Source organism: Myotis myotis, unplaced genomic scaffold (genome assembly GCF_014108235.1).
Source record: "Myotis myotis isolate mMyoMyo1 unplaced genomic scaffold, mMyoMyo1.p scaffold_m19_p_9, whole genome shotgun sequence".
NCBI lineage: Eukaryota > Metazoa > Chordata > Mammalia > Chiroptera > Vespertilionidae > Myotis > Myotis myotis.
Window position 1 is genome coordinate 36,308,093 of NW_023416401.1, and position 25,849 is coordinate 36,333,941.

General features: G+C 39.3%; 1 protein-coding gene across 8 annotated transcripts in view; it reads left to right on the forward strand.

Annotated features, from left to right (window-relative positions):
• The window catches only part of DLGAP1 (DLG associated protein 1), a 617,521-nt gene that overhangs the window by 404,535 nt on the left and 187,137 nt on the right, over positions 1–25,849 (forward strand). The window contains exon 1 of one of the 8 annotated variants that reach the window (XM_036322636.1): positions 12,466–12,576. The exons of the other annotated variants lie outside the window; for them this stretch is intronic. Within the exon in view, the coding sequence (XP_036178529.1) occupies positions 12,526–12,576 (51 nt within the window). The 5' untranslated portion in view covers positions 12,466–12,525. Of the gene's footprint in view, positions 1–12,465; positions 12,577–25,849 lie in introns of those variants that run through there. 8 annotated transcript variants of the gene reach the window in all.

Below are 25,849 nucleotides of genomic sequence, written 5' to 3' on the forward strand. Positions count from 1 at the left end.
GGATGGAGAAAATGATTTCATTTTAGACGTTTTGAATCTGATGTGCCATTTGAAGATGTCCCATAGACAAGTATTCATTTATTCAAAACTATGTGGAGGTTATTACAGTTATCTAGACACAAGATTATTATGGTTCAAGCAATGAAAGTAAAAGCAAAAAACTCAATTGGTTGGACGCTGTCCTGTACACCGAAATGCTGCTGGTTGGATTCCCGGTCAGGGCACATGCCCGGGGTGTGGGCTCGATCCCCAGTAAGGGGAATGCAGGAGGCAGCTGATGAGTGATGTGGCATTCATCAATGTTTCTATCTCTCTATCTTTCTCTATCATTCTCCCTCTCTCTAAAAAAAAAAGTCAATAAAAAACATTTTTTTTAAAATTCATGTGAGGAAGATGGAGAAGTGAAAGCAGCAAAATTTTTATTCTGAAGTTCAGGAAGATGGCAGGAATGGAGAAAGGTCATTTGGGAATTACCATGTGGAAGGGAGAGAAGAGTCTGAATGAATGAGATCACCTTGTGGCATGTGTAATTTAGAAGATGAGCAGCATGGGCCCATTTCCTGAGCTAGCCAGACTTTAAGCACAGACAAAAAGCAAAAGGAGAACAATAATAAAGAGTCCAAAAGATAGACAGAAAGGAGCGCCCTGACTGGTTTGGCTCAGTGGGGAGAGCTTTGTCCTGTGGACTGAAGGGTCCCAGGTTCGATTCCGGTCAAGGGCACGTACCTTGGTTGCGGGCACATCCCCAGTGGGAGGTGTGCAGGAGGCAGCTGATCGATGTTTCCCTCTCATCGATGTTTCTAGCTTTCTGTCCCGCCCCCTTCCTCTCTGTAAAAAAAAAAAAAATTCATATGCAAGCAAAGGGAGAAGAAGATATCACAGAATAAAGAAGCTTCAACAAGATCAACCACCAAACAGTAGTTGAGTCAGGCAAGGAATGAAAAGTATATCAATAAATCTGGCAATTAGGAAGAAACTATTGCATTTGGCCTCAGTTTCCCTAAAGTGATAGGGTAAAAATCATGCTGTTCGTTTTAATAAATGCTTATTATTTTAGTAGTATAATTTTAATGAAAATGTGTACAGCTACTAAAATATGCTAGTATGCCATGGTTAAATTCTTCATTTCTCAATTGTTTGGCATTTAAATATTTTTACAGTTTTTCAATATTCTGAGCAATGTAATAAATGTTGTTTTTGATAAATGTGAAAAATTATTTTCTGGTTAGTGTTCCCAAATACTATACACTATTCTTCGATTCAAAAAGAGAAGTGCAAGTAAATCTTAGTATTTTAAAATAATTTAGGTATTCTAATTTTGAATAATTATTTTGCAGAGATTTTTTTTTCTCTTTCCATTATTTTCACATAGAGACAATCACAAATGTCTGGACTTGTCTAACCTGGAGTGCACCCTTCTATAGCAAGCATTTCCTCAACATACTACATCCTAAAGCCCTCTGTTAATGCAGCATTATAGTACACTAGAGGCCTGGTGCACGAAATTCATGCACGGGGGCGGGGAGGTCCCCTCAGCCCAGCCTGTACCCTCTCCAATCCGGAACCCCTCAGGGGATCGGGCTGAAACTGGTAGTCGGACATCCCTCTCACAATCCTGGAATGCTGGCTCCTAACTGCTCACCTGCCTGCCTGCCTGATCGCCCCTAATAACCTCTGCTTGCCTGCCTGATTGCCCCCCTGCCAGCCTGATCACCCCTAACCACCTCTGCCTGCCAACCTGGTTGCCCCCAACTGCCCCCCCTGCCAGCCTGGTTGCCCCTAACTGCCCCCCCTGTTGGCCTGGTCACCCCTAACTCCCCCCCCCCACTGGCCTGGTTGCCCCCAATTTCCCCCCTGCCTGCCTAGTTGCCCCAACTGCCCCCTGCTGGCCTGGTTTCCCCTCACACCTCCCCCCCCAATCAGCCTGGTCACCCCACGCAGCCTGCTGTTCGGTTGTTGTGTGAGGGCGTCCTGACCAATTTGCATATCCCTCTATTATTAGTATAGATAATAATTTGCTTCCTTCCTCTACATTATAAACAATTTGATGCCCATTAGTAATAGGTTTCTTCACTTTCAAATAACTAATTTCCCACCCATTAACTATTTTTATTGACCTCACTTCACTAGAGATCCTCAATCTAAGTTTTATTTTAGCAATCACAATTCTCTCATCTAATTAAAAAAATTGGGCCATTGCCTCAGTGGCCTGCATTCAACCTTATTTTGACTGGCAATTTTCTAATAATATCTCACTCTCTTTTTCACCCCTGTACTTAATATAATAGTAGTTTCTATTCTATTGAATTCATTCTCTCTTTCCAATTTGCTTTGCCCCACTCTAGGTTTTGTTTGTTTTTTCACATTTCTTTTTCTTTTCTTCCTATTAATTTAGTAGCCTATTCAAATCTTTTACTGTGACAAATGCCTCAAGGGGCATCCAATTATTTATTCAGTAGAAATTCCTAGAAGTGGACTAGGTGGATCAGGGAGTATGTAAAATATTAAGGATTTTTGCATATATATTACCAAATGACCTCTACAAAGGTTGTCTGAATTTTTACTCCAGTACCAATTGCCATACTTGACAATTCTTCTCTATTGTGAATACAAATCCACTTCCCTTTAACTTGGATGTAGAGCCATATGAAATAAACATAACTACTCTTCCACATGGCAGTCCTGCATATGCTTAATGAAAACAGTTATTTGTCCCTAAGTCTTCATTGGCCCATCTTCAAAAGACCTAATTTCTTTAGCAATTCCCTAAGAACAGGATTTCCAGCACTGTCAACATCCCAACTGACAAATTATATCTTGTTTCAAGGAAAGCAATATCCCTTTACCTTATGGTATAAATGTGTGAACAGTATTATAGTTGAATTCAGGCTTCACAGCATCCATTGAAAATCTTTGGATATAAACACCCTTCTTCAATCAATGCACTAGCTTGTCTGGAAGCCATGCTAACCTATCTCACACTCAGATAAAATTTTCAAGCCATTTTGTCACATGAAATCATGTTGTCATGTTTCTCCCACGCTGTACTGTGCACTTGGATCGTGCACAGTACTACATAAGGTAGTATATTATATTTATTTTTATTAAATGTCATCGTACAGATATAGATATGTCTTTCTAGCCCAGGTCCACCCCTGACTGTTATGCAGATTATGCACTAACTCTGCGGGACATCGTTTATATCAGTATTATCTTACTGTTATTTATTTGTTACTATGATTTTCCAGCAAATAGCAGTAGAATCTCGAGAAAGAGATAGCTTGTTTCCAATTCCCCCACCTGAAAGTGCCATTTGGACTAGCAAAAAAATGTTTCTGCTGTCAAAATTTGAGAATACTAAAACTAAAATCCAGTACTTTAATTTTTCCCAAGATGTGTTATATCTTATAATAGTGTCTAATATATCATCATCAATGTTGATGATAAAAAACGTTCAGAGTAAGGCCAAACAGGAAGGCTTATGCATACCTCTAGAAACCATTCTATCATGTTTAATGAAAACATTTATATACCATCTAGGGAAAGCCATTCAACCAGTTGTGAATCTCCTATTTAGTCCATATGTCTTTACTTTGTTTCAACGTATATTATTTTACTACAGGTATCATTGGGGAGGTTCATAAACGTAATACACATTTACTAAGGAAATTTTGTCATATACGTAAGAAAATAAAGATAATAGAAATTACCCAGAGATCATCACTCTGAACATTTTGTGTTGTTGCTGTTCTTTGAAAATACTAGTCATATTGAGGCCTAAACTACCTAGTGAGAAAAAAAGAATAATATAAACATTATCAAGAATGAAGACAGGAACATGAATAACTGTACAGTAGAAATTAAATCTATCATATGACTAGAACAGAAATAGACTTCGTATCAATATATTGAAAACTTACGTGGATAATTATTGGAAAAATAAATTCTTCAAAACTCAATAAAAACAGACACCTTGAATATATCTACAACAATTTAATAAATTGGCACATTAGCTTAAAATTTACACAGAAAATAAAGGCCAGACCCAAATAGTTTTATGAAACCTGCAAGGAAAGGTGATCTCATACAAAAATTCTTTTAGAGATCTGAACAAAAGAGATGTCTCACTCATTTTAGGATTTAGTATATTCTTCAACAGACAAGGGCAATTTGAGAAAGAAAAATGTTAATGCAATTTCTTTCATGGACCTGATATAAAAATCCTTAATAAATATTTGAGTAAGATTAAACAATTATTTAATTTAATGTAAAATAACATGGCCAGATAGGATTTATTTGGTAATAAAAGGAAGGCTTAGCATTCAAGAAGATATTCACAATATTCACAGCATTAGGAAATTAAAGGAGAAAACACATATGACTATCTCATGTGCATGAAAGGCATTTCATCATATTTAACAGCCATTAATGATTTTACAAAAATATAATAACAAATTATCAATAGAAAACAATTTTTTAAAGTGTATCAACTTATATATAGCCGACAGGAACTTCATGTGAGGTTGCATCTTCAAAATATTGCTTTTAAGTCCATTAAGAAGATAAACCTCTTCTAAAATGTACTAACTAGATTTGGCTGCTGGTTCTTTTTTATTATTATTATTATTGGGATATACTTGATATATAATATTAGTTTCAGGTATACAATGATTCAGTATTTGTATATATTGCAAAATGATTACTACAGTAAGTCATTATCCATCACTATACATAATTTTAAAAATTATTTTTCTTATGATGAGAACTTTTAAGATCTATTTAACAGCTTTTAAATATGCAATACAATAATATTAACTACTAGGGGCCCAGTGCACGAATTTGTGCACCTTGAAAGGAACTGTGGGTGGCGAGACTGTGGTGGGCACAGGGGCAGGTCTCAGCCCATCCTCTGTGCCCCAACCCAGCCCCTCCTGCTGCGGCCCCCAGTCCTCGGTCTGCTGGCAGCCCTGCTCCCGCTGCTGCCGCTCCCACGTGCTGACAGCACCAGCCCCACTCACACCTTCTGATGGCGCGGAGCGATTGGGGCTGGCACCAGCCGTGGGTGCGAGCGGGGCTGGCACCGTCAGCGGGTGTGAGTGGCGGCTGCTGCCCCGATCGTCCCTCGGGAGCAGGGGGAGGTGGAGAAGCCCTCAGGGGCGATCATGGCCGGCAGCCTCCGCTTGCACCCGCTGAGAGTGCAGAGCAATTGAGACCAGTGCCAGGTGCCAGCAGCAGGTGCAAGTGGTGGCTCTGACACTGGCAGTGGGTGTGAGCAGCAGCTCTGGCATTGGCAGCAGTGCAAACACTGGGCAGCACCACAGCATGCGGAAGCAAAGAATTTTCAATAACCACCAGAGGCTTGCCCCAATGACAGCGACTGGTGCCCCACCTTGGTCTGGCGCCCCCGCTCACCTGCTCCACCATCCCTCCACAGCTGATGTCTGCCATGTTCTGAGCTCTGCCACCTGCTGCCAACACACAACACCTTCTGGTGGTCAGCGCATGTCATAGTGACCGGTTGTTCGGTTGTTCTGCAGTTTGGTCTATTTGCATATTAAGATTTTATATATATGGATATCCACATGCTGTGCACTACATCCCAAGGACTTACTTTATAACTGGAAGGTTGGACCTTTTGACTCCCTGCACCTATTTCACTGATCCCAACCCCTTCATTTACCTTCCTTTCCCTCAATTCTGTCAGTTCATGTTTTACATCCTCCAGCTGCCTACCAGCAACCATTTGTTGTCTTCTCACTTCTTCCCTGAGTTCTTATAATTCTGCTTTGTGATCTTCCTTTACATGTAGCTGTAATTGCTTCATTGGGTTATTCTTTTAATCTTCTTTATGAAACGATATTTTTCCAGTGCATATCCATTATTTATAAGAAATTTGTGATTGTTCTTTTTCATATTTCTTAGAGTACCTGCATGTGCATTCCTTTTATGCTACTCCTATTTGAATGAGTTGCATTTTCCTAGAGAATCAGAAGCTTCCTCTAAAGAGACTGCTGGGCAGTAGCCTCCCAAGCATTTGAGCCCAGGGCTTCTTTTGCTGTTGCTATAGTTATAAACTGTTTGTTGATGCTATAATGCATCTATGTAGTCACACGTACTCTGACTCTCAGACCAAACCTAGTTCTTTTTTCCCTCAGTTATTTCATGGATGAACTCACAGGCTGCCTGCAACATAAAAACCCTAATGATAGTCATTTTCAGAAAGAATTTTTCTGGACCTTAATGAGATTGGGCCGTTCACTCTCCACCACCTGCCTTAGTCCTGGCCTTTTCCACAGCACATGCCTCTGAGATGAGGCCCTCACTTTGGGGGAGGATATATTTGATGGAGTTCTCTAGGGTCAGCTCATACCTCCCAATTACCTACCACATTGATATGACTTCCCTCTTTGATGTTCTGCCTGACTCTGGCTGTGGAGTTTGGGGATTTTCGGCTGGTTTTGCTAAAAATGTGATTTGTGGGTATGCTTTTCACTTGGTTTTATTGTGGCTTTTATTGTTTGGAATGGATTCCAGGTGGAGAAGTGAGAAAACTCAGTTTCTGTGAAAACCAGTCTTGTTAACATTTAGAAACATTTCCCTACTGTTTTCTCTCTATACTAGTAAAGATGACTGCATAAGAAAGCTCAGGGTGTGTGTTTACCTATCAACCAAGTTAATCTTCAAAAATAAAAATAAAGCACTGTCGGCTTAGCATACTACTTTTCCATAAACCCAGGCTGCTTCTCTTAGTGCTCAGAGACCTTCCGTGTAACACAGTGTTCTAGGATGAGGCTGTGTTATAAATCCAAGCCCATCAGGTATTATCTTTGGATGATTCAAAAGACTTGTCCATCATCATCCCTTGCTGCTGTGTTTCCCTTAGCAATCTTTAAGATCACCCACCTTGATTCTTGGGTCCTCCCGAAAGCTCTTAGGGTACACAAAGATATAATTTGCCTAAGCACAAAACCTTAAGCTTAATGGTTTTAGGTGTGCCCTTTTTAAAAAAAAGGAAAATGTCTTCATTGGAATATTAAATTATTAATCTAATAAATCTCTTGATATTTTAAATCAACATCCTGCCTGCTCATTTTCTAAGCAAAATGTATGTATTTAATTAATAGTGGATCTTCATGCAGTAATGACACCACAGCCATGTTAACCAGAGACAGATATAGAATAGTGAGACTTAATAAATAAGACTAGTCCTTACACCCTTCATAGAACACATGCTTTAAATTATTTTGCTGGTAGCTATTATGCTAAATTACCATTTCAACACAGCTGCCAATTTAAGAGCTCTTCATTAGTCATTCAAAAAATATTTATTAAATGCCTACGATTGCCGGCTCTGTGTAGATGCAAAGAATACAAAGATGATCAGAAATAGACATGATTCCTATTCTCAAGCACCTTATTGTCAGTGGGAAGAAAATGTTACTCAGACCAATCACACAAATGAATTTAAATTAGTACTACCATAGTAGGGACTACTATTAAATTATGATGGGAGCTCTTCCCTGCGTGTAATCAGAGCTGTTTCTTTCTTCGTTGGGAGGAACTATGGCTGAATTCTGCTTATAAGACCAGGACACCTTTCTTGGTACTATGCTAAATATCTTGCACCTGCTGGGTCCCTGAACCCAAAAGTTTATTCCTTGCCTTCTCTCCATGAATGCCTCATACTTGTCCTATTAGAAAAGTGGCCAATGGGCAGGGGGGTTGGGAGGAGGTCTCTTCATTGTGAGTTTAACCAAGAGACTCAACCCAAGTAAGTCTCTTCAAAGATGGCAAGAGTGAAGTGGCCCGTGCGCCTTCTGAACCTTCTGCTCATAAACACAAGCCTATCCCATGACCACTGTGCTCAATACATACACAGGAGATTACGATACTGCAGTGGCACACTCATTTAAGCAGTTCAGAGACGCATGCCCCTAGAAAGTAATGGTTAGGATCGAAGGAAGGGCTAGTGTAAACCAGACAATCAGCCTAGAGAATCATGAAAAGGCAGGAAGAAACAAAAGGGTCAGAAATGAATGTAATATGGCTACCTCACCAAGATGGTGCAAGATGAGTCTGGTAAGATTTGCAGGACGATATCATTCAGGGTCCTGGAGGCTGCATTCACATTTAAAATTTTTTTAAGTTTATTGAATTTATTGGGGTGGCATTGGTTATATAAAATTATATAGGTTTCAAGTGTACATTTCTATAATACATTATTTGTATATTGTATTGCATTTTCACCACCCAAAGTCAAGTCTCCTCTATCACCATTTATACCCCCTTTACCCTTCTCTATTTCCCCCACCCCCCCTTTCTCTCTGGTAATTACCATACAGTTCTCTGTGTCTGTGAGGTTGTGAGGTTTTTTTGCTTAATCCCTTCACCTTTTTCACTGCATCCCCAAGCCCCCCTCCCTTCTGACAGCTGTCAGTCTGTTCTCTATGAGTCTGTTTCTAGTTTGTTTGTTTGTTAGTTTATTTTGTTTATTAGATTCCACATATAAATGAGATCATATGGTATTTGTCCTTCTCTGACTGGCTTATTTCACTTAGCATAATGCTCTCCAGGTCCCTCCATGGTGTCACAAAAGGTAAATTTCCCTTTTTTATGGCTGAGTAGTATTCCATTATGTAGATGTACCACAGCTTTTTTACCCAGGCATCTACTGATGGGCACTTGGGCTGCTCCCAACGCTTGGCTATTGTAAATAACACTGCCGTGAGCATAGAGGTGGGAATATTCTTTGGAATTAGTGTTTCCAGTTTCTTCAGACATATTCCCAGAAGTGAGATGATATGTTTAATCTTTATACCCTAATTTGTATGTGTAGGAGGTTGGAGTGGGGAAAGCTGCTATCCACTTTGCCTTCTGAAAACATCCTTTTAGATGAAGTCAAAAGACAGGTAAAATGGAAGGAGAACCAGTTAGAAGACAAATGTAGTATTCCAGGTGAAAGAAAATGGACAAGGATGGTGGCATGATATTGAAGCAAGTGAACAGTTCCCAGAGATTACAAATCTACAGGACTGGGTGATGTGGAATGTGAAGGAAGTGTTCAGAATGATACCTATGTTTCTGACTTGCTTAAAAGATGGTTTTTCATTCACTGAAGTAGGGAACACTAGAAGAAGTACAGTGAGGACATGGTGAGGGGGAGGAGAGATGAGAAAATGATTTGATTTTAAGTGCTTTGAGGTATCTAAGTGAAGTTGTCAAGTAGCTGAAGTTCATGTGGGAGATATGGAATAAAATATAAATTTATGAGTCATCTGCATGTGAGAGGTTTTCCTGGGATTTAAATTTCTCTTCACCAAGCTTTTTCTTCTACGCTTTCCAATTTGAGGATCATTTTCTTTGATAGAGAAAATGGTGAAGTTTCAAAGTCTGATGTTTTGTCCTACTTCTCCCTCCTCTGCATTGCTCCTCCTCCTGCTGCTCTTCCTCCCCTTCCTCCTCCTCCTTCATCATCATCTGTTCACATTATACCATCTGGACCAAGCCTTGGGATTGTCCTTGTTCTTCTATTTGTTCCAATTCATATATTTTTAAATGGCCTTTTATTTTCTGCTCAAGGTTTTTTTTATTCCTTTTCTTTAATTCACAAACTTCATTTTATTCTGTGCTTTAGCCCTTTGGTAAAATTCTTGCATATGCTCATCATTTAGTGTATTCTTTTTTATTGTGAACTCATTTCTCAAGTTTGAATCAAAGTCCTTTAATTTGAACACTTCAAAACTCTCCTTGTACAATTTTTTGGCCTCTTTAAAAGTATTCTTCTTTTATTCTCATCTCAATCATTTCATATTATATCATCAGAATTAAGGTTTGTGATGCCACTTTCCCTCTTGAATCATCTGTCCTTTTATGTTATCTAATCAAAAACAAGTCTCCCCCTATTCTCACTTCTTCTATCCCTTCCTTTTTCTTCTATTTTCTGCCTCTTCTTTTTTTTCCCTCCTCCTCCCCCTCCTCCGCCTCCTCCTTTTCCTCTTGCTCTTACTCCTCTGTTTTTGGAGTTTTGTCTTATTGAAAATTAGGCATGATTATGCCCTGGCTGGTTTTGCTAAGCAGTTAGCACATCAACCTACACACTGCAAGGTTGCAGTTTCAATTCCACATCCAGGGCATGTACCTGGGTTGCAGGTTTGAGCTCTGGTTCTGGTCGAGGTACTTGTGGGGTGCATGTGTCTCTCTCTCACATTGATGTTTCTCTCTCTTTCCTCCTCCTTCCTCCCTCCCTTTCACTCTCTCTAAAAAAATAATCAATGGAAAAAATGTCATTGGGTGAGGATTAACAAAAAAAAAGAAAGAAAATTAGCCATGACTGAACACCAGCACAAATGGTTCTGTACGTAGGTCTACAGCTGATGAGTCCTCAAGGATTTCCCAGGTTTGGGGTTGCCCCTACTCTTTTCTAACTCTCCCTATCTACCTTCTACAGAATTTATAATATAAGATTATTATAATTACAAACATAGCATGACAATGTTTCTTTTAAAAATTAATAATTTTATTAACATCTTTATTGAAATATACTTTGAAAATCATTAAAATTACTTATTTAAAATATACAATTCAATGGTTTCAGTACATTCACAGAGTTGTGCAACCATCAATCTAAGAACAGTTTCATCACTCTGATAAGAAACATTCACTTCCCAGTACTCCTACCCCAAGCCCAGGAAAACCACTAATTAATCTACTTACTGTCTCCATAGATTCTCCATATTCTGGACATTTAATATAAATGGAATCATACAATATGTGATCTTTTGTGACTGGCTTTTTTCAAACAGCACACTGTCTTCAAGATTTATTCATGTTATAGCATTTATTAATACTTAGTTTATTTTTAATGCCAAATAATAGTCCACTGTCTGGGTAGAATACATTTTTAAACCATTCATCAATTGAAAGAAATTAGGGTTGTTTCCCTACTTTTTGGCTATTATGAATAATGGTTCTATAAACATTTGTGTACAAATTATTGTGTGGATACATGTTTTCAGTTCTCCAGGATATATACCTAAGAGTGAAATTTCTCAGTCAGATGGTAATTCTATGTTTATCATTTTGAGGCAAATCAACTAATTATTACTTTTTCTTTATTATATCTCACTAGAGGCCCGGTGCACGAAATTCATGCACTCGGTGGAGAGAGGGTCCTCAGCCTGACCTGTGCCCTCTCACAGTCCAGGAGTCCTCAGGAGATGTCTAACTGACAGCTTAGGCCCACTCCCCTTAGCACTGCCGCAGAGGCGGGAGAGGCTCCCACCACAACCACTGCGCTGGCCAGCCGTGAGCCCCGCTCAGGGCTTCTGGCTGAGTGGCGCTCCCCCTGTGGGAGCACACTGACCACCAGGGGACAGCTTCTGTGTTGAGTATCTGCCCCTGATGGTCAGTGCATGTCATAGCAACTAGCCATTCTGCCGTTCAGTTGATTTGCATATTAGCCTTTTATTATATAGAATTAGAGGCAGCCATAGTCTTATTAATTCAGGAGAGGAAAGTTTTAGGGCCAAGTTGGCATCATGACAAAGACAAGAAAGGTTTAAAAGTCTTTAAGCTAAAATAGCTTTGCTAAGTCACGTTGTCCTTGTCTATTGATAACCTAGGATGGTCTTGTTGTGATTGCACATTTTACTTGGTAAAGCTGGATTTAAAAAATGCTGCCTGCTCAAATTCTATGAACTGAAACACCTGGAGAGGAAGCTGCAATAGCTCTTTTGCCCATCTGGAAACGAGGCACACTTTAAGGAAACAAGATTTTTCTGGGGTACTTTTTATGGAAATCATTTGTTCAGAAGGAAAAAGTGTTTTCCAAAATCAACTCTAAAACGTGTTTAATTCATTTGAAAAAATTAATGAATTATTAAAGAATATGACTTTTTTTCTACAAGAGAATATGATGTCCAGAGGACGATATTTATTGCTATTTACCCCTGGAGCCCTACAGTCTCTCTCTTCATTAGCTCTGTGAATGTTGTATCCAATTTGTGAGCCTATACACTTACCTTCAAATTTGTAATCTACATCTGCCATTCCATCGCTAGTCAGACTATCACAGGTATTCTCTTTAAAAAACAAAAAACGAAAAATCGAGATTGCTTCCCCATGTGGATTTCTCCTTCACAGAATATACATTATCCACTATATGTGAATCAATAGCCTAAGAATCCATCGAGATAATGAAAAAATAGCAATGCAATGTTGCTGGGGTAGTGAGCATATAGGACACTGTTCTTGCAAATGTTATGCAAAATTGCATGGATGGGCTTAAAATTTGCACTAAGTATTCACTTAAGTGATAATCTTCAGTGATAAGATTTGATTTCCTTAGGTATCTTGATATGAATGAAATGTAAAGTTGCAAGTCTAGCATTGTGAGCCACGGCCAACCACTCCCTGCCTCCCAAGTTCTGTGTTTACTGCCTTACTCACTCACTTTGCATCGGCAAATCATAGAGAGAAGCTAAATGCTCTCAGCTGCACTATACCAAATCAACGCTGAGATGAATAATGAACTTAATTTTCCATAAAGACATTCTGTTTGGCATTTCAGCTAATAAGGTAAGCTAATGGCAATTCTGGGCTATGGAAAAGAAAATAAATAGTCTCGTTGTGTTTGATTTCTGTGCTAATCCATAATTCTTTTAACATGCTGCAGTTAATGTCATGTTTCACTATGTCTGTGAATGTGGAATGAACAATTTTAGGAAGAGTACCCCCAACTAACCCTTTTTCTCTGATTAGGTTGCTTATCTATGAGAGGGACAGAGGGAAAAATCCAGCTTTTTAGTAAAAATGTCATCTATATAATATTTTTTTACCACCCATAGTGCAAAGTGAATTTAGCTGAACAGCAGAAAATGTAGATGCAGCAGAGATAGACCAATTTATTTAAGCACTGCTTATTGAATATAGTTAGCATTTAGTATGACATATAAATTGATGTTGAATGTGCTCTAAAGAAAGCAGAATACATAAATCGTGTTGGTTTCTGAGTCATTTCATTTCTAAGTACACGTTATTCTCGAGAAGGTAATATTTTCAGTTGCTAACATTATTCCAGCTTTACTTTAGATGGGTTTTATTTTGTAAGATTGTATTTCTAAAATAGCAGCATCACAGTAATATGAATTTTGGCTATTAGTTTCTTATTTACCATGGCTGCAATGCTTTTAGTTCCTGTGGAAAATGTACTTATTTGTTCACTGAAGTTCATGGAATTAAAAACCATGAGACCTGTCTGAGACTTTCGTTGCTACTTTGGTTATGTTTTTTGTGATAAGTTTTTCAGCCTTTAACACAAGGGTTTTTATTTTAGTCAGATTGGAGCACAAATCCCTGAAACCAGCAAAAGCTTAGCAAGATGGGAAGGAAATTGCAATCTTTTCTATAAGAACGACAAAAATGAAAAATATGATCAAGATTTATGTTCTCTGGGCTCACTGCTGTGTCACCTGAAAATTAGAGACTCTATTCTCTCAAAGTAGGTGACCTCAAAAGGCATTTCAGAAGGTCTATTCAAAAACAGCCAAACTATGTGGAAATTTTGGAGAAATGGAAAGGAAATGTTTCTTCTATTCCTACTGTCAAACCTTCCCATTCTGTTTTCCTGAGTGGGGAGTGGGCTGTGAACACCTGATGTTTTTGTTTTGTGGAAATCTTTAAACATCACAGGCTTTTATAGAAATGAAAGAGTTTTTATGACCCTCCCCCCTTTAAAGTATTCACGGTGTCTGTTTTCCTTAAAAGTATAAACAGGATGTTTGAGTACAAGTAGTCAGCTGCCACTAATGATTTAATTCCACTGAAATATCATCCATGCTCCACCTACAAATTTGAGCATTTCTCTTGAGATGCCTTTAATATAGTACAGCCATGCAAAGGAGGAGTGTGTCATTTTAGTCTACCACAGTTCATTTTTAAGAACACCAAGACAGACAGACATATGTTACCTATTCTTCAAGGCTTTAAGATGTGTTCAATTCCATTCTCTGTTTATAGAACCCTGTTGGAAGTGCAAATGTGGTGGATTGGTTTTTATTTGTAAAGTGTTCATTTTCTCTTCATCTTTCCCCCTTTCCCTCTCACAGCTCTTTGCTCCAGACCATCCTTGGCTGCCCCGTGCACTCTTTTTCTCCTTTAATTCTAATATTTATTTTCCATTTCCCTTCTCTCTAATACCTCTGGATTGCATTACACTGGAAGAAACTAACTAGAAAGCAAATTTTTGTAACCGCGAAGGTGTTTTCTTCTATTTCCTGTCAGTTGGACAACATGAACTATCTTATACCAGCATGACATTTTATCCATTAGAGCTACCTAAAACCAACCTGCTGATGTCAGTCTGCAAGGCTGTCTGGCCAGCTTCCCTCTCATGATTCTGTTGTCTACAACGGTCAACCCACTCATACTCAAGATGAGATTCAAAGCTGCCAAATGCAAGGCATGTGTTATTTGCAGACTCGCGTGTTAACTCTCAGTGTTAATTAATGCGGAAAAACTAGAGGAAGCAGCACCACCACCTTGCCTTCACACACCCACAGAGCAAAGACCACAGAGCAGCCATCAGCTGAGGACAGTGGTAACAGAGACAGCGGCATTGTTACAGATGGCCCGCCATCATAAGACGTTCCTGGCATGATGGCAAGGAGGCCTGAGCAGAAGGCAGCAAACAGATTTGTTCCCAAATAAATGTGAAGCTCATTCTTGGGGACAATCAGAATTAAGTGGCGGAGGAGCAAAGATGAGAGAGGACTAAAATATCACTAGACTTGCTTGTTATTGCTAAGGTTACCTCATGTAAGCTCACGGTCTGGAGAATGCAAGGATGTCTGCATTATGAAAACAAAGGTATTACTCAAAACCTATCAGGTCTAAAATTGGGCTTAGTATCTTCCCCACAAGCATCCTTATCCTGTGTTTCCTACTTCTGTAAGTAGCAACCCTGCCTACCCAGTTTTTTCAATCCCAAAACATGGGAAAACCTTGATTTTCCCTACCTCTATCTCACTCTCACATTTCCAAGGTAAACTCATAAAAGTCGGTTGGATGAATGGATAAATGAGTGAAGAAATCATGTCTTATAAATGTTATTTCTATTCACTTCTCTCCATTCTCTCTGCCACTATCCTAGTTAAATGTCTCTGGTTTCTCACCTTGATTTTTCTAGATACCTCCAAGTGGTCTTCCTGCCTCTAGTTTGCCCTTACTCCAGTCCATTCTGTGTACTGTAGCCCAAAAATGTTTCTAAAATACAGATAAAAATCACCAATTCTACTGCATATAAATCATCAGTGATTCCTCCTTACCCAGGGGATAGAGTCCAAACTCCTTGATTTACAGGGTATGACATAAGTGGAGACCTTTTCCTTCACAGCCTCATTTCCTAACACTCCCCCTGTCTAATCTTCACTTCAACCCTACTGATTGACTTCTAACTTTCTCAAAGGTGCCATGTTCTCCTGCCCAGGGCCTTTGCATGAGCTGCTCTCTCCTTTGTCTCTTCCATCCATCTATCCCAAATTCTTCCCTCCCCTACTTAAACCCTTTACAACCTTCAAGCCTCCTCTGCGATGGCACTTCCTCCAAGAAGCCCTCTTTGGCCAGCTTTGAGTTCAGTCCCCTCTCCCAATATGTTTTCACAGCATCCATTATTTCTTTACCATGCTTCCTCTATTTATAGGATTATCTGCTTCACTAACCTACCAGTTCCATGAAGGAACATATCCAGTCTCTTATTCAAAGTTAGTAGCCGTATAGACTTCATTCAAATTCTATATGAATGCATGAGTAGATACTTGGGCACCATAACAAGCTTTATTATCTTTTGTTTTGATGATGTTGCAGAAACTGAATGCAATGATTCTTTGTTACTTATTCATGCAAAGTACTGTGATAAAGCGGTTCGCATAAATTCTGTCATCTTGTTCCTATTCCTATTTTACAACTGAGGCTCAAATTGCCATAAGTGGCACTGTTCTTAAGACATGTGCCCCTTGGTCTGCTTAATTCCAGGGGCCATCTCTTTCTATTCTCCACATGGGCCACTGCTCCTTAAGAATGAGAGGAAAATTTCATCTTAAAAATGAACAGTGGATTGTAAAAAAAAAAAAAATTCCTTAATTTGTCACTGCCTACCTATTCATTTGCCTTTTGACCTCCAGCGGCCTGCCCTGATTGTACTTTTCCTTTATTGTTAATCTGAAAGTGCCTTTCTTTGTACTGTATTCTTTATCCTCCAGCTTTCTTCTATAGCCCCTATGCCTCCGGGAGTTTTCTGCTTTTCTTGCTCTCTCCACAGTGAAAGTAGCTGGGCCTCACATTTCTGTTTCATTTCCATTGTCCTTTTCAACACAATTTTCCCCCAGTCCTGCTCTATGATTACTCTTTCCACGGTGCTTTTGCCTGAGCTCAGTGAGCCCTTAATGTTCGTCAGCCATAGTCTGATGTCAGACCATTAGGGGGCTTCCACTGGTCTTTCATGGGGGAAGCAAATTGCTACTTGTTACCATCCAAGCACTTAATGAGCAGTACTCTCTGTGGGAGAAATATCTGGAAGTACAGCTAGAGAAGGAAATGTACAATTTCTGGGAAATGTTCCATTTTGTGTTGACTGAGATAGTCTTCAGGGTCCTTGTGATGCAAACCAAGACACGTTGCACACAGTCTCAGAATGTGAGGGGCAGCACAGCCTCGTGAGAGGAGCACAGGCTTCTGAGTTGACAGGCATTGGCTTGAATCCTGGTTCGAGCATTTCTCTGTCTATGTGACCTTGACCAAATCAAGTAACCTTTCTGCACCTCCATTGCTTCATCTGTAAAACAGAGATAACAATGGTGCCTATCTCATTAAATGATGCCTGGCACACAGTGGGCACCTAATTAACTATAATGTAGTGTTGGTGGTTGTGGTATGTGGGAAATGGCCCAGAATATGCCCACACCCTGATCCAGGAAACGACCCACGTTACCTTACGTGGCAAATGTGGCTTTGCAGAGGTGACTAAGCTAACAATTTTTGGATGGGGACATTTTCCTGGATTATCTAGCCAGACACTGAATGTCAGCACAAGTGTCCTTATAAAAGGGAGGCAGAGAGAGACTTGACCCCAGAAGAAGGCCATGTGACCCTAGGAGCAGAGAGGTTTGAAGAGGCTGTGCTGCTGGCTTTGTGGTGGAGGGAGGGAAGGAATGCATCTCTAGAGGTGGGAAAAGCGAGGACACGGATTCTCCCTAGAGCAGTGATGGCGAACCTATGACACGCGTGGCAGAGGTGACACACGAACTCATTTTTTTGGTTGATTTTTCTTTGTTAAATGGCATTTAAATATATAAAATAAATATCAAAAATATAAGTCTTTGTTTTACTATGGTTGCAAATATCACAAAATTTCTATATGTGACACGGCACCAGAGTTAAGTTAGGGATTTTCAAAATGCTGACATGCTGAGCTCAAAAGGTTCACCATCACTGCCCTAGAGCTTCCAGATGGAGCTCAGCCCTGCCCAAACCTTGGTTCTAGCTCAGTGAGCCGATTTTGGACTCCTGGCCTCCAGAACTGTGAGAGAATAAGTGAGTTATGTTTAGCCACTAAGTTTGATCATTTGATATGGCAGCCATAGGAAGCTAATACTGTGGTGATATTTTGGGAGATGAAAGATGACTCTGGAAGAGACATGACAAAGGTTGGCGTGTGGGGCAGAGAAGCCCTGTAAGTGTTCAGTGTGCACCCGAAGGCATGGTTGGAGGGATCACAATGCCAGTGTCGTGGGTTAGAGAAAGTGTGGAAGGAGGAAGTGGATGGGTGAAGCCATGTGTGGGGATTTTAGACAACAGAAATGAGGTCTTGTGGAGAAGGGAGGTGATAACGTGGTGGTTGAGGGTGGGATGTGACAGTGCAGGGTGGCTGAGCAGATGGTGAATGTTCTGTTCAGGAAAGAGGGAGCAGTTAAGAAGAAAGGCTAGTTTGGGGAATTTCCCTGGGCAGCCAGGCTTGCTGAGAAAGGGAGGAAACATAGATTTAGAAAATATGACCTGTGTCGCAGAAAGAAAAGCAGCCATGTCTGTTGCTTTCAGTGCCATATTACTGTTAAAAAAAGACAATCCAATGAGAAGAATTCTGAAAAAGACCTGTTGTGCTTTAGATCTAGTCCAGACTATTAGCAGGAAACTGAGTGACTTCAACTTAATCTATTTCTCACAGTGCCCAGAGAGGCCTCCATCTGCAGGGAAGTCTCCATGGATTGTACGTAATTTGTACTTCATACCGAACACACAGTGCCATTTCACATGGCCATGCCTCCACGTACACTGTTTCCTCTCCCTTTCCCCTGGGCCCAGCTGGCAAAGTATGCCCATCATTCAAGTAACTAGTCAAGTATGACCTCCTTGGACCACCTTCCATGCTAATTGCACTGTCTGGTATGTGTTTTCTAGCAATTTCTACAGTTGACTGTAATCACACTGGAGTGCTTGTTACTCCCTCCCCCCACTAATCTCACCTCTCCCTCCAATAGACAGAAAGATCCCTGAGGGCAAATGCGAGTCTATTGACACTTATATCTTCTGCTCCCACAGTGCTTGGCATATAAGAAGCAAATAAAAGTGAATGGATGGATGGGTGAATCGATTCATTAATCAAATCCTGTGGGCAAAGTTATCATGGGATAAAAAAATAATAATAAAGTTCATGAATCCTAGGTCAGTGTCTAAAGAAAAGTAGTCCTTCCATCCTACTCTTCAAAAGCAAGAAATAATAAAAGGAAGAACTGTTTCATGCATGGAACAGGGATTAATTCCTTTATCATTTATTGTTTAGTTCAAATTGCAACTCATTATCTGAGCTAGAATTTAAGAACAACTTTGCTTCATGCCCAGATCTAATTTTCCATCTCTTTTATGACATGATTTTTTTTTTTACCAAGGCAGCCTACAAAAGGAGAATAGCAAAATACTATGTTAAATGCACGCTAATTTATTTTCAAGTATAATAAAACCACAGGTTGGTTTTTACCTATTGTATTGCACATTTGAGGGAAAATTTCCAAGGTTCATATTTTTTTTCTTTAAAAAAAAAGATACATATGCTCAATGCAATATTTATAAATGAATGCTACTATTATAGTTTCACTACAAATATAAATAGTAAGAGTAGCAGTAAAACACATCACATTTACAATTGGAATAAAATTACAGTAAAACCTCCATATAACGGATTAATTCAGGCAAGGGATGTCCATTAAAGCTGGAAGTCCATTATATAATAAAGTAGGTTTTCCAACTGTGTATATTTTAAAAATTGACAAATTAGTTTACCTGTTTTTACTTATGTAGACACGTTTATCTAATTAAAATTAAGTATATATGAAAAGTTTAATTTCACAGGAAAGTTTTCTATATGTTATTACTATCATTTTAAAGTTATACTGAATAGATCTGGTGAATGGGTGCATTCACCAGTCACCAGGAGTAAACAGATGTACAGGGCTGGGCGTGGCTTAGCACACGTGGGAACATTGGCCAGCACCAGTTAAAACTGCTGCAGAAAGTCACACCCACGACAACAGAACCAATTACTCTGAGCGATGCCATGTGATCACATGCTAATCATTCACCAAACATTGTTTACAAGCGGTGATCCTCGGATTTAAATATGTAGATTTTAGTTGTACATATGTAATATTTATTTATGTCGGTGAAATTACTACAGTTTTTTTCCCAACATATGACCTATTCCATAAAATTGGTTAAAAATAACAGTAACAAAAAATAACCTGTTAATTTATTTATAAGAAAACCTTGGTTTAAAAGCATTTAAAAATTAACAGGGTGTTAATTTTCACATATGACATACAGACTGGAAATTTTGCCCATTAAATCCGAAGTCTGATAAATCAAGGTCCACAAAACTGAGGGTTTACTATAATCATAGATATTGACCACATGTACAGAATTCCTTTACAGAGCCACCTAGATCAGTGTTTGATTAAATAACTGGGTACTCTAGCCTGGCCTGGCGGCCACCTAAACTAACCATTGCAGATGGGAACTTGAGTGGCAGCCTCAGGGGTAGTGGTTTCGAGACTGCAGGGGCAACCAGGGACGCTGCAGAGCTAATTGCTATAAAGGTTCCCTTCCATTGCGTTCATTCTTCTAAGTTAGTTTGGGTCAAAGACCTGAGTGTAAATAGCAACTGTCTAAGCAGCTGCCCAGGAGGCCACAGTCCATCCAAGCAGAGTGAGCCTCTGCTGCGCTGACTTGTACCTGGTGCCTTAACACAGTGCCTAGGTCGTCAGTGTAATTGACATGTTTTTAAGAGCAAGGAAATCAATGGTGAAATTTTTGCTTCTTGCTGACAGATGAACAGAAAAACCTACAGTCACCTGCAATATCACATCACATGAAACAAATAGAAATTTCAGAAGCCGATCATTTAAACCCTTCTACATTCTAAAAGACCAATATTTCCATAATGACCTGCCCTAATAAAACCTGAAAAAAATAAAGATTTACTCTAACAACTGACACATACTACTAATGTAACACATATCACATTATTTTAAAACCAGTTGTTTACAAATCTGTCGCACCCAGCAATCTGTAAGCCACTTGAGGGAAGGGATGATGTCATTCACTTGGCAGAGGCTGTGTCCTATTCATGCCTATGTTTCCAGTTACAAGGAGAGGATCAAATCAAGTAAATAAAACAAAATAAAACTACTCACCAATCTTTTTTTTTATTGTCTAAAGTTTTACATATGTCTCCTTTTTCCCTGATTAACACTCCCCCTCCCCGCCAGCCATTCCCACCCCAGGCAAGCCCTACCGCCCCAGTGTCTGTGTCCATTGGTTATGCTAATACGCATGCATACAAGTCCTTTGGTTGCTCTCTAACCCCCCTACCTCCCCTGCCATTTGTCTCTGGATCTATTTTTGTTCATCAAATTATGTTGATCATTATATCCCACATATGAGTGAGATCATCTCACCAAATCTTTTACCACATAGCCTGAGTTATACCTGACTTATTAATCAATTCAGGAGTCAGCATGGGAACCATTAAGCCTGGATTTTCCTTCCCCAGTGGCGGGGGAGAAACATGGCAGCAGGTCTGGAAGGGCCCCTGTGCATGAAGGGGCTAGCGGGGGCGTAGTATCGTGCTGGTGGGTTTGACTGGTGGACACATAACTGGCATCCAGAAGAGCATTCCAAGATGGACGAGGTTGGGAAAAGCTCTATATTGCACTGCTCCCTTAGAGAGTTGCCATCCATATTAGCATCTAAAGATTCCAGATGTCTGAGTATATCACTGAGTTTATCAGATTCAATTCCTTTGCTTCACATGCACATCTATTCACATCATGCTTTGGCAAATGTCAATCCCCTCATTTACAAATGAAGAAACTGGCACCCAGAATGTAAATTGCAGTTGACATGGCTCATAAGGGGCAGAATTTAACTGGAAATCAGATCTTTCTCTTGGACCTATGTGCTTTCAGCTTTATCATATTGTAACTATCTATCCACTGAACTCAACAAAATAAAAACATGATTAATCTAGCCCTAGCTGGTTTGGCTCAGTAGACAGAGCATCGACCTGGGGACTGAAGAGTCCTGGCTTTGATCTGGTCAAGGGTGCATGCCTGCAGGCTCAATGCCCAGGAGGGGCATGCAGGAGGCAGCCAATCAATGATTCTTTCTCATCATTGAAGTTTCTATCTCTCTACCTCTCCCTTCCTCTCTGAAATCAATAAAAATAGTTTTTTAAACATGATTAATCTATATGAATAATTTTCATCAATTTGCAAAACTGTTTTGATCTCCCTGTATGGAGATGTAAAAGACTAATTTGGAGCTTGGTTTCTCTGTGGAAAGGAAGAACCATAACAAAACCCAGTCTTCAGGAATTTACACTTTGTGTCAAGCCTATGCCATTGCTTGTTTCACTCAAAGAATCCGTGTTCATGAAACATAGCAATAGAGGCATGAGAGTGGCATTGGCCTGTAAAATTAGGTATGTGTCACATGTTTTGCATTTTATATCATGAACCTAGACCATGCCAATCTTTCCCAGTAAAAACTGTAATGAGATAAAAATGTCTTATTCAAGGTAATAAATGATTATCTCTGGGTGCAAAAGAACCTTCTATCACCAAAAATTGACTGGAATTCCATAGTATTCTCTCTCTCACACACACATGAACACACGTGCACACTTCATATTCAATGTTTTCCCTATTACATTTTAAACTACCCAACGACAGTAACTATCCTATATAATAAAGAGCTAATATGCTAATTAGACTGGACAGTGGAACAACCTTCTGGAACGACCAGTGGGAGGGACCGTGGGGCCGCGAGGCAGCCGGGGCTGTGAGGGCCAAGCCCCTTGCATGAATATCGTGCATCAGGCCTCTAGAGCAGATATATTTCATTTGAGGATATATATCTTCTTTACCTTTTTGGTAATGAGTCAAAATGACCTGATTTGGGTTCTTCAAATATTCATACTTCCCAGTAACAAGGCTGACTTCTGCAAGTCGTAGCCACCCTGCAGCAGAGTGATTAGGCACCTCACTTCCCACTCAAGTTTGCAAATGTTTGTGCAGAGTAAAAATTCTGAATTAATAGAAAACATTCAACTAAGTGCCCCTCATAGTATCCTACTTGACAAAAAGGGATTATTTTCTTTTTCCCTGAGCTAGACTTGGATAACATCCAGAACCAAACAAAACAAACTGTTTTGTGTCACAGTGTCCAGAGGGAACATTTTTTTTAGTGAGACATGATTTTAAAATCAGAAAAAAATTAAGTGGCTTCCTAGCTTTTGTTCATATCAGTCAAATGTCCCCGATAACACTGGAAGAAGTCTGGAGCATAGAGCATACATTCTGGGGTAAGTAGGCCATTATGGGGCAGCCAGAGGCTGAAGCAGGGCACTTTAGCGCCCTTCCAACTGCCGAGGTAGAGGGGCTAAGACTCACTTTCTTCCTTGTACACCCATCAATCTGGCAACTCGAATTTCTTCTCTCCCATCCAAGATGCCATTATATGTAAATTTTGACCTGGTTTCAATTGTAATAAATATATGGGGCATAGAGGCAAAAGAAGTTCATGAGCAATTGTCCCAATCTGGAGTTTTTTTCGGGTTGGCTTCCTGAACAAAAATCACTTAAGTAACAATTGATTTTTTGGCCCAGTTTTGCAGAAAGCATCATTTTCTTGAATTTTATGTGAAAGAAGAAGTACATTCACTTTGTTTGGGTTTACAAAACAGCTTTCCTTTTGTTCTGATGTTATGCAGACACCAAAAGAAGATATAAAAAAAATGTCTGGGAGGCATTTGGGTATCATGAAATATTTAAATCAGCAGTTTCTAGCACGTGTGGTCAATAGAAGTAGAGGGAAACTGAGGCATCTGGTCTGATTGCCTTTGGGGAATTATCATAGCCTCATGTAGGAGGATTCAATATGGATACAATTTGACTGCAAGGTACTTGAGTATGTAGATTTTCAAAAGATAGAGTACCTCGATGGAAAAAAAATTGTTATTGCATTAATTTAATTAACCATGAAAAATCCACATTTTCTTTCTTAAGAGGTTGATTATAGAAAGAAAATATAAAAGGCTAAATATATAAAAATAATATCTGCAATTTATTCAACTGATAAATTGGTATAAAGATTTACTTATTAGCTGATTCATTGCAGCCCTCTTTGAGAAAGAGAGAAATGTGATGCTGAAGTGTCCCTCAGTGTACTGTTAATATGCTAGTTCCTCCATCTGTGATGCTAAAACATAAAATGTGGTCCTCATGAAGGCAGGGATTTCGTTTTGTTCAGTTCTACATCTTCAGTGTCTGGAAGTGGGCCTGACACAGGGAAGATGGGCATTAAACATTTGCTAACTGGATGAATAGTCCCATATAATGAAGCATTTCATAGCTATTAGAAAGAAGGAGGAGGGCCTATAGGCACTGACATGCAAAGACCAATATATACTAAAGTAAAAATGTCAAGTGCTGAACAGTATTTATGGTATAATATGAGTTTGTTAAAAAAGAAAATGTGCTTATATGTGGATATGTAGATATGCACACATATATGCACAGAATATCAGAAGGAAAATGTGAAAGTGATAACAACAGTGGTTACCTTTAGGAAGTAAGAACTGGGAGACTGGGCAGCAGGAGACTTCTACTTTTAACTCTACACCATTTATAGTGTTTGTGGGGGTTTTTTCGAGAATTAACATATATAACTTTTACTAAAAAATGAATTCTGTGGAAAAACCCCAAACCCATTTTTATCTTAAAAAGATGAAATCTGTGAGAGATCACAAGCCTACCGCCAGAATGGGTCTGTTTTTGAGAATTTGTGTTGTCTCTACAGGGCCTCAGTCTGCAGAGACCACTCCATCACTGGCAGGGAAAACGTAAGGAGGAAGTTGTAGCTGGAAATTAGTGAACGTTGGGTAGGACAATTAGAAAGTAGGTTCTTTATTATTAAAGTTTATTTTTTTTTTCATTTTTTCAGCTTGGACTAGAATCTTATGTTCAAGGAAAATGTACATGTAACTGAATGCAAAAATCCCATATGTTCTGAGTCAGTCGGCACCATTTATTTTCAATGAGATAAAACAGCTTATTTAAACTTTGAATTTTCCCATTGGGTTTAGACGATTCAGCTGTTTATCCAGCAGCACTCTGCTTAAAAATAGATGGGATGACATTTGTGGGTGCTTTAAAAAAATACCCTTTGGAGAAAGAAGCAGAACTCTAAAGCCACATTTACCATCCATATTATGTAAGGAGGGCAAGTTTTATGCTGTGAGGACTCAAATAAATTATTCTCCTTTCTAACCTATAACCTATAGTTCTTTGGAACCAATCACAATCATTGAACATAGGCTATATATAAAGACATCCCAGCTGAGTTCTACTTTTTGGTGACTGTAATTAATTTAATGGAAACCTAAATGTGGTTGGAAAGAGTGTTTAATAATTGCACATGGAGAATTTTTTTTCTTTTTTCACCCTTCTAATTATGTACTTTCCCCATCATTCTTCTGTCAGCTATTTATTGAATGTGGCAGACACTGTGGCTACAAAACTAAATATAAAGATAATTTCGAGTGTATTTTATCTGACTTTACAGATATCTAATAATGTGTATACAAACCTGCCCAAAATAAGTGGTTAATAGTAGCCTTATACTAGCTGTCATACTATCCCACTGAGTCTAGGATAAGAATTCAAATAGGTTGAGCTGAAAATATACTATCACCCAAATTTTCAAACTGAGTAGATATACAGAAGCACTATAGTCCATTAAAGTATGAAATATTAAAATCAGTGTTCCCATCTTGGGAGCATTGCTGAAGGCAAAAAATTATGACACCAGGAGAAAATGAAACCAAATGCATCACTTTCCCACCCAGAAAAATACACCTGTCTTAGAATCCTCCTGGTTGTATTTATTAAAAAACACTTTAGGAGGAAATTGCATTTATTGGCTAATATGAAAAAGGAAATCAGGTCTGTGTCAGGGCAAAGGCATATGTCATCCTATGCAACATGCTTATCCTCGGTTCCTTTAGAAGTTTTCTCTGAGTGCTCATAAAAGGTAATGGGATTAGATTCTGTTTCTTCCTTCGTCAGGCATTCTCCTGACCCTGAATGCTGTCGCACAGATGGCAAGTGAATGGTGTTTGCCCACTGAGAAGGAATTGTACTCTTCACCCCTCCATTATGTGACTTGAATACCTACCTGGGTTACTTCATTCTGGGCTTGCACCTGCTCCTGCTGACCTGAAGCCATGGCAGTGAGTGGTTGG